This window comes from Crocodylus porosus, unplaced genomic scaffold (genome assembly GCF_001723895.1).
Source record: "Crocodylus porosus isolate Cpor-Errol unplaced genomic scaffold, CroPor_comp1, whole genome shotgun sequence".
Lineage (NCBI taxonomy): Eukaryota > Metazoa > Chordata > Crocodylia > Crocodylidae > Crocodylus > Crocodylus porosus.
The window spans coordinates 4,555,070-4,564,419 of NW_017728949.1; the positions used below are offsets into that span (position 1 = coordinate 4,555,070).

General features: G+C 43.3%; 1 protein-coding gene across 1 annotated transcript; it reads left to right on the plus strand.

Annotated features, from left to right (window-relative positions):
- Positions 1 to 372: 372 nt before the first annotated feature.
- On the plus strand, positions 373 to 4,117 carry CTLA4 (cytotoxic T-lymphocyte associated protein 4). The gene is made up of 4 exons (XM_019553629.1): positions 373 to 594; positions 1,851 to 2,201; positions 2,668 to 2,777; positions 3,708 to 4,117. The coding sequence occupies exons 1-4, from the start codon at positions 537 to 539 to the stop codon at positions 3,804 to 3,806; spliced, it is 618 nt and encodes a 205-aa protein (XP_019409174.1). The 5' UTR covers positions 373 to 536; the 3' UTR covers positions 3,807 to 4,117.
- Positions 4,118 to 9,350: the final 5,233 nt, after the last annotated feature.

Sequence of the window (9,350 nt, forward strand, 5' to 3'; positions counted from 1 at the left end):
AGGCAAGACCTCTATCAAAAGGTTAGTTTGCATCTATTCACTGTATAACCATATATGTACACATATTTTTCTTCATGCTTTCCTACTAGGAAATTCCTGGTGATTGCAGAAACCCTCAATACTTGAAAGCTGGCAGTGCCAAAAGGGCTGAACTGGTCTATTAGACTATTAACTTTCCTCCCCCAGCTCATAAAGAAGAACGAATGATAGATTTCGGATTGAATACATTTTCCATTTGCTGAATCGTTGTTTTTGTTCATGCTGTTTGTGGTTAACTGTGCACGTACTAATCAAACCCACTACTTCCTTTCTCGTAAAACCAAAACAAAGCTTCATATACCTTTCAGGTACAGTGTGTGTATATAACTAGGATCAAAGCTATATATACACTGAATCTGTGTGGGTTCAAACATTTCAAAGATTCAGTATCCTCAAAGGTGTTGCCCTTCCCCTGCAGTTTTGACAGTTCCAGCTTGGTCTGGAGTCAGAGGACATCAGCCAGCTTTGTCCCCTTTGATATCCATCTCTGCATTGGAATGATTGCGCTATTGATCACCATCGGCTCTCTCTGCACAGCCACTGGCATCGCTAAAGGTGGGTAGATAAAGGAGACAAGGTGGCTGGGGGTGTCTGCATTTTCTCAGTTTCACCTTTATGCAGGACAGTGACTCAGTATTACAAGGACAGGATATATTTGATGCCGGGTCTCTCAGTAGTAGTTTGGGAAGGTCTTGGAATTCTATTTGGAATAGAAAAAATGCAATGGTACTTCTCTGGAAGAACAGGCTGATGCCAAAGCAGCCCAGTTTCTAGAGCTGTGATGAAAGACTCCTGAATAGATCAGAAATATAAAAAGAGCTGGATTTGTCTAAATCAGACCTTCGCAAAGAAATCGTTGCTGCAGAGAAAATTTCCTTCCCTTTGTATTTGCAGTACTGAATGACATAAATGCTCTCTGAACTCGCCATAACACAAAACTGAATTGAGCACATGATAGTGGGTCAGTTTCTGCAATCTTTACCAAAGCAAAATCTATGTACATTAATATAGAAAATGGAAACTACAGAGTGATGAATAACAGCAGTTGACTGTAACCCATAAATCTATAAATTACTGTAGCACATTTTCCCTTCCTGTTTTTAAATTTTTCAGTATTTTATGAGAATCCATGACATACAAGTATTTGGGCTTAGAACTCCTCAATAGTTGGGGAAGCCAGACTGATTGAAAATCTGAAAATCTAAACAAAGAATTTGAAAAATGTTTGCAGAAATGGTTTTGGACCCATTCTAGTCTTAGCCCTAATAATCAAGTAAAGTATGTTCTTGGTTGAAATTTTCCACATAGGATCTCAGTCTAAGTGTTTATTTCTACCTTTAGAAAATTTGTTTTAAATTTTTGCAACACCTAATCAATTTTAATGTAAAGTGAAAATCAATCTTACTTTTATTTTAAATTTTATGCATTAACAATAGTTTGCTTTAAGCAGAAAACTATGGTATATAGACATGTATATTGACAATAGACATATAGATCCATTATGAGTCTGTCATACTATTCAGATATATGAGGAATACTGAGATTTACTGCAGAGTGTACTAATTTCTACACAACTTCTAGTATATCAATGGAGACATTTAAAAAGTCTATTAACTCTGTATGAAGCAAAGTCTCCTATAGATTTCAAAAGGATCCACTAGAGCTTGTGTAAATTATCCAGGACTAAAACTTTTTATGCTGGAATCTCTTAATTTGCTTTTATGTGTTTTAATGAAGAATGCACAAATTAATGAAGCACATTTCTTTAACACATGCATTTATCAGAATGCTCTGGTTTTTTTTTATCACAGTCATGGAAGTGACCCAGCCAGCAATGGTCCTGGCAAACAGGAAAGGAACTGCCAGCTTGGTGTGTGAATATAAGCACATTGGGAACGCAAAGGAAATCCGAGTGACTCTGCTTAAGCAGACAGGCAACCAGTTCACGGAGATCTGTGCTTCAACTTACACAACTGAATATGAGATGTTCAGTGTGGAAAAGATCATTCAGTGTCATGTTAGCCCTAGCCGAAACAACGTGACTCTCACTCTCACAGGGCTACAGCCTAATGATACTGGTCTGTATATCTGCAAGATGGAGAGGATGTATCCACCACCCTATTTTATGAACACAGGCAATGGGACACAGCTCTATGTCATTGGTGAGTAAAATAGCTTTATGAGTCTATGTTATTTCATGTGTTATTAAGTGAGCTGCTACCTTGTCTTACAGGAATCAATATAGAGGGTTAAACAAAATTTCAAGTTAGAATTATTATGTTTGATCCCTTTAAAAGCTACTTGTAGAGAGATAACATAGTCATAATGTATTTATCAAACTGTCATGCTTACATGCTTGACTATGAAAACCATGTGACTATACCACATTTATCATGCATTCATGCCTAAATGAATGTGTATGTATAAGCACATAAATAGCAGAGGCCAAGTCATGTAGTTCCTTACCCAAGCCAATTTTCTTCAGAGAAAAATGGGATTTTTGAGTGGGTGTGGACTACAGTGTTTGGCTTTACTAACACATTGGTGAGTTTTACCATAGACAGCTGCAGTACACTATAACTGAAGTGGATTTCTCACCAGGTTTATGTTTAATTTGATTTGTTTCAGATCCTGAGCCCTGCCCAGACACTGACCTTTACCTTTGGATATTAGGAGCTGCTGCATCAGGATTGTTTCTTTACAGTATCATAATCTCAGCCTTTCTTTTGAGCAGAGCAGTAAGTACCATATTTGTAACAGCATAAAATTATGATAGTTTGCATAGATACAAGAGGAGGAAAGAGAAAACCATAGGAAAAAAATAGGTACTGGATTCACTGGAATGCCCTTGCTCCTTCCTGTTGTCTTGCTAGTGACAAAAAATAACCACATTTGACCATCCATTTAAGCCAGTTTATGACTGTTTTACATAGCCGAAGTAGCAGAAAGAAGTCATGTCCTACCAGTGAACTTGATTCTTTTTTAGCTTCTGATACAAGAAAGTACTGAAATCCCAAGCGGAAGCTCACCAGCCTTTATTGGGATCTAAGGTTACATAGCCTCTATGCATATTCTTTTCCACATCTTTGTCTTGGTTTTTCAGTGCTACCCACTGCGCTGTCTGTCCACTTCTCTATGAAGACGTAGAAAATTGCCACTGTTGACAGTGCAGATTTTGTATTTGGTAGTGCTTTACATTCACTGTGCACAGGTGTAAATAGCTGCACAGACTGAAGGCAATAGGGAATCAGAGCATTTAGTTAGTTTTTCTCTTAAAGACAGTAGGTCATTTAAGGTATATTGCCTGTTAGAAAACATCCAATCCCAACGGTCAGAACCAAACACCCTGAACAATAAAGCTAGATCCAGAAAGCAGATTGCTAGATGAACTAAATTAAACACATAGATCTAAATACTGATAATTTTGATTTGGCATTGAACTTTGCAACCTGCACCCACTTTACTATTAATTTAATAGGAGTTTTTCTGAATGTTACCTAAAAGCTAATCTATCACAGCTGCTCCTTTGGACAAACACCACTTGGCTTTATCAACCCAATGTCTTTTGCTTATTACTGTTTCCCAAATCATTACAGTGACTGATTAACAGTGTCTGCATTGGGAAGTCTCACACAGAATTAAACTTATTTTATTCATATATTTTATAGATACGGAAAAGACATTATCTCACTACTGGGGTCTATGTGAAAATGCCTCCAGAGGAACCACAGAAGACATTTAAACCATTCCATATCACCGTTAACTAAAAGAAGAAAACTGAAATGGGCGATTTGTAGCAGATTCTGTTATTTGGCTTCCTAATTTAAACAAATAAAACTCAAATTTCTTATTATAGAGTGGGGGGAGAAGAGAATATACCTTGTAATTTTTACAGTTTGGTGTAGAATAAATGAAGAAGAAGGTTACGCATTAATATTTCAAGGATACTCCTATCACCCAAAAATGGCTATATTTTGGCCATTGGTTCTATGAGTTGTATTGTACCAATATGTACGTGTATGTATGTGTGTGTGTGTTTGTGTGTATATACATGCACATATGTATATGTATCTATATACATACATATGTACATATACATACATGTGTGTATGTGTGTATCTATATATACATACATACATGCATACATATATATACACATACATACAGATACATACATATTTAGCATTAAGAGCTATTGCTATTGCAGGCAAATATCTTATTGTCAAATTTCAGCATATCTGTTGATCAGCTGAAACCAAACACTATTAAGACCAAGGCTTGTGTGTCATTGCAGTGATAACTGAAGGAGTTGTGGGATGGAGGCAGAACAATACACTAATGTATAAAGAAATGATGAATTTCCATTCAGTGCTATAAATTTGATGCCATTTCTTGCATTAGTGCTGAGCATTCCCACAGCAACATCAGCACTGCCTAGCACTGATGACACTGCTGCTGTAAAAGCCTGATCTAAGCTCCTTTTGCTGGCATTGTGTCACTGGATGCTGCGCTGGAGGTAACATTGATTGTATCTGAGCTAATGCTGACAGAGCTATTGGAGAGAAAGGTCTCACTGCAGGAGCCCTATTAGGCTGTTGCTGGGAGGACACTCAAACTCTGTTGGGTCCTTGCTTTTAAGAATGCTAAATTAGCATCAGTCCACAAGGCAGGAGGTCTGTTGCTGTGTTTAACAGTCTATTTTCCATGAAAATGCAGAAAGTGTATAATCTTGTTTATTAGTTATATACTGTTCAATAAAAATCTTGAAGCTTTGCCCAAAATTAAGTTAATTTTTTATTCACCGCTTTCAGAAGAAACAGGGAGTGGCTACATGATAGAAAGCAGTATGTCAAATGAACCTTTACCTTCTGTCCATGATTTTTTGCCTTTTGATACCCATACCTAGACATACATGCACACACACATGCATTAACTCCTTTTTCTTTAGCTTTCTTTCTTCAAGTATTCAGTGGTTGTCATTAAAAATCTGTCTTGTCTTCCATTTAATTAAGAGATGTTACTGTGGCAATGTTTAGAATTGATATAGTCATTGACTTCAGGACAAGGGTGAAGTTAAATTATTTTCAAAAGGTGACCATAAAGATTGTAGTGGTATCTTCTGTAACTTTATGCAAAAGGCTGGTTCTAGCTTCAGATCCTGTTGTTTCAGTTCTCTAAAAGAAGCTCTCACTCATTAAACAGAAGCCAACAAATGAAACTGTTTTCAAATTAGAACATAAAACACTGTCAGCTACCATCGACTGTTTCACATTCAAACTTGAAACCTTAGATCAAAACATGCCAGACATTGTCTTTCTCAAATTCCTTTTATGGCTGAGATGACATTCAGCCTTTCCACCTTGAACTCTAATCTTCTCTATATCATGCTTGTGACGGGAGTTGTATGCAGGACTCCCACATCACATCACATCACATCACATCACATCACATCACATCATGTTTTTGTTCAGTTTTGTCTTTCTCTATATTTCTGCAAATCCTAAGTTCCTATAAATAAAATGTCTGCAAATGATTAACTATGCTTCACTGCTGCCATCACGTAATGTAATGTGTTAAATATGGATCGGAGTATGATATTACAGTCCTTTCTAATAGCTGTTTTATTGTTTAACATGTCTTAACAATCTGTTAGAACGAAGATAATGGAGACTGGCATATATGGGCACATACACATATGCAAGTATGTGCAGTTGCAGCAGCTCAAATAGCAGCGGTACAACTTCGTGCTGGAGATTTATGCCTCAGCACACATGCCTGAATGTTCACTTTGGTGTGGGGCAAATTGTGCTGCTTGGGGCAAACTGGCCTTGCCCAGTTCCTCCCGGATCTGCAGCCAGGGGGAGCTGGAGGCTGGGGCCTGAGCTGGCCCCAGCGATATAAAAAGCTGCTCTGGCGAGCGGTTTAGGAGCTTCTGAGGACCAGCCAGTTGTTACCTGGGGACACTAGCCCTCTGTGTCAGCTGGACAGCTGCAGCATCCCTGCCCTAGAGTGGCCCCTGCATCCTCTACCCATTGCAGCAGTTTGGCAGTGGGGGCTGCTACCTGGCTGTTATCTGCTGCCACCTCCTCGGCATCCACCTCCTCGGACCTGTGGCCCCATGACTGGGCTTCATGCCTGCCAGACCCAGATAGGGACTGCATGGCCGCCTCAGCTGTGGTACTGTAGCAGAGCCGCCTGAACCTCTGGGACAGAAGCCAGCAGGCTGTGGTTTTACAGTTGGCCTTCATACAACACTGCTGACACGTCTTCCAGTGCCCCCACTCTATCTGGGCAGCTATCAAATGGAAGATGTGCTCATTGTGGTGGCCCACTTTGAATGGTTAGATCATGTTCACATCATGTTATCCTGGCCCTAAATGAGGTCAGATGCCTTGTCTGCCCTCCATCTGGGTCCCCAGTGCTGGCCTTGGGCAGATGACTCTGCCCAGGTCCTCCCACTTGCCTCAACAGCAGGAAACTGGGTTTTCTCTATTTAAAAATAGCAGATTCTCTGATAAAAAAATCCCAAATTCTCTGATTACAAAACCCCAAATCTGCATTTTAACCTGTGATTAAAATGAAACACTACATAAAGAAGTATCAGTTCAGCATGATGTTTTATTGATATATTTACAATTTCAATGCAATTTGGAAGCCTACCAGTGCCTCAATCATTGTGATAAAATAAATTCTAAATACCTATATAAAATGGCATTTGATTTTGGTTTTTTTATCATAGGAAATTAGAGCTCCCTCTGCCCCCTTTGTTCACTAGGATGCAGGTCGAGCAGCGGCTCTACTCACAGCTGCTTTGTGGCACTGAGTAGCACTGATACACCAGTGCCCTGACCCTGCCCATGCCATCATGCCCAACCCACAGCCCCCACAGCCTTGCCAGTGCCCCTCACTCCTGACCTGCAGCCCCTGCCTGCCCTGTACTCCCTCCCTCCCTGCACCAGGACATGGGTCCAACTGCAGCTGTCCCACCCACTGCTTTGTGGCTCTGTGAAGTGCCAGCCCTTGCTGTTCTGCTCCCTGTACCTGTACCCAGGCCCCGGTGAGGCCCAATCCCTTTCTGGGAAGCCCTTGACTGTGGCTTAGGAACTGGGCTGGGCAAGCCCCTTCCCTTTCAGACCAGACTAACCCTGCACAGGCTGCTCTAAGGGGACAGCAGGCTCCAAGCCTGGCTCTGGTGGCCACTTCTATCTGGATCACCCCCCGGCCCTTGTATCTCTCTCTCTTTCACACACACCCCTGTTGCCACCTCTGGCCCATCTGCTGCTGCTGCCACCCCCACACATGGATCCTGCTGCCACCTCAATCCCCACCTCCTGCCCATCACCCACCCCCACTACCTCCATCCCTCTCCCCTAGCCCATTATATCACTGGTTCCCAGGACCAGGAGCACCCCCAGGCTGTGGCCATGTGTTCCAGCACCGGTGGGAGTGCACAGCAGAGCTGAAGTGTGGCAGCTGCCTGTACAACCAAAGTTCCCATCAGCAGGTCCTGTCCCACCTGGTGGCTGGGCATGCAGGGTGTGGGATTTGTGGTAGGAGTGTGAGTAGGTACAGGGTTTATGGGAGGTATTTGGGTGTGGTGGTGTGTGTGGGGTTTGTGGGGAGGTGTCACATGCTTCCCCCCTATGGTGCACAGCCCCTGCTGCCAGCAGCTCCATCTGAGTCTCACTGGCTGCACATGCTGGCATGGATATCACTGACCCATGCCTTTGGGCTAGACAAAAAGCTCCATGCCAGTACAGGGGGCTCCTGGCACTCTAGGCAGGAGCCACGTACCACCCGACTGGGCTGGGCTGGGCTGGGCTAGCTCTGTGCCTCCACGTGAGGCTTCCAACACTCCAGCAGGAAGTTGCTTATGGAGGCATGCAGCCCGCTCAGCCTGATGGCGCATGATTCCCCACGGGTTCCGGTCTGCATGCCATCATGCTGGGTGGGCTCAATGGGTCCAAGTGCAGCTTCCTGTTGACGTGTTGGAAGCCCTACATGGAGGCATGGAGCTGGCTCAGTCTGATGGTGTGCTGCTTCTACCTGCAGTGCTGGAAGCCCCATGTACTGGCATAGAGCCAGACTGGTTTGGTGTGAAGGTATGCACTAGTGGGCTGGGTTGGCTCTGTGCCACTATGTGCAGCTGCCAGGACTCAGCTGGAGCCATGTGCTGTCAGAGGGCCCTGTCGGCCATGGGCCATGAGTGCCCTGAGGACCTGCTGCTGCAGCAGGGGTTGTGTACCATGGTGGGGGTGGGGCATGTGGCAGGGGGCCCCAGCTGCTCCATACCACCTCACAAATCCCACACCCAAACATCCCCCACAAACCTCACTCCTCCCATACTCCCACTCCTCCCCCACAAACCTCAAACATGTGCAGCTCCTGAGACGCAGCTGGAGCTGCGTGTCACTGGTGGGGCTCTGCCTGCCATGGGTCATGAGTGCCCCAAGGGCCTACCACCTGCTGCTTCTGCAAGCTGCTGCGAGCTATGTCCTGCTTTTATATTTTCCAGCACGAACCAAGGGGACACAGCAGCCGTAGAGACACACTGGCCAGCTGCTAGAGCATCTCCTTGGATCTCTAGACCAGCCTCTAGTCCCTTCCAAGCATGCTCCAAGAGTGTGCTCCACACCACTTTTATTTAACCAGAGCATTCTTTTTTTGATACCCAGTATCCTAGTATCCCAGGATTTCCCAGTATCAAATTTAGAATCCACGCGGCAAACATGCAACATAGGGAACATTTTCTCATGCACGGTGTGCCTTCTGAAGCATCTCAAACTTCTTTGCGATGCTGCAACACACACGCACACTCATGTGGATGTGACCTGTATGTTTAATGTGAAACTTCTTGAAAGTTGCCTAAATTCAGACCCATTCAACCAACCATCAGACATCAAGTATTCAATATCCTGCAAACAGAGATTTGACATGTACAATCATCTGCTTAGCTGTAGTATCTTCTAGTCATTCTGTTAGGGAAGTGTAAATAACAGCCTATAACCTGTGGCATGAGTGCCACAAATGGCATGGGCTGCCTCTGTGTGTGGCATGTGGCAGATTGGGAAGAGGACAGGCAGCACCGTAGCAGACAGGGCAGGGAGCAGAAAATAAAGCAGAAGATTGGGAAGGGGAAGATGATCAGAGTGGCACTCGGAGAAGCGTATAGGGCTAATTTGTGGCAAAAGGTTGGCCCCCACTGGTCTAGAACATGTTTTTTTTCTTAGAAAGCTATGCCTATTTTAGTTCCATTGGGACAAGTTTTCCTCTTTTACCAATCTAAGCTGTTTTGCTTGATTAAGACTGTC

What these genes read in the sequence shown, in the direction of transcription:
- CTLA4 (XM_019553629.1), top strand. Translation starts at nt 537, where the DNA reads ATGATTGCGCTATTGATCACCATCGGCTCTCTCTGCACAGCCACTGGC. An exon ending in AGCCACTGGCATCGCTAAAG is followed by an intron (nt 595 to 1,850) that starts GTGGGTAGATAA and finishes TTTTTATCACAG; the next exon opens with TCATGGAAGTGACCCAGCCA. An exon ending in CCTTTCTTTTGAGCAGAGCA is followed by an intron (nt 2,778 to 3,707) that starts GTAAGTACCATA and finishes TATATTTTATAG; the next exon opens with ATACGGAAAAGACATTATCT.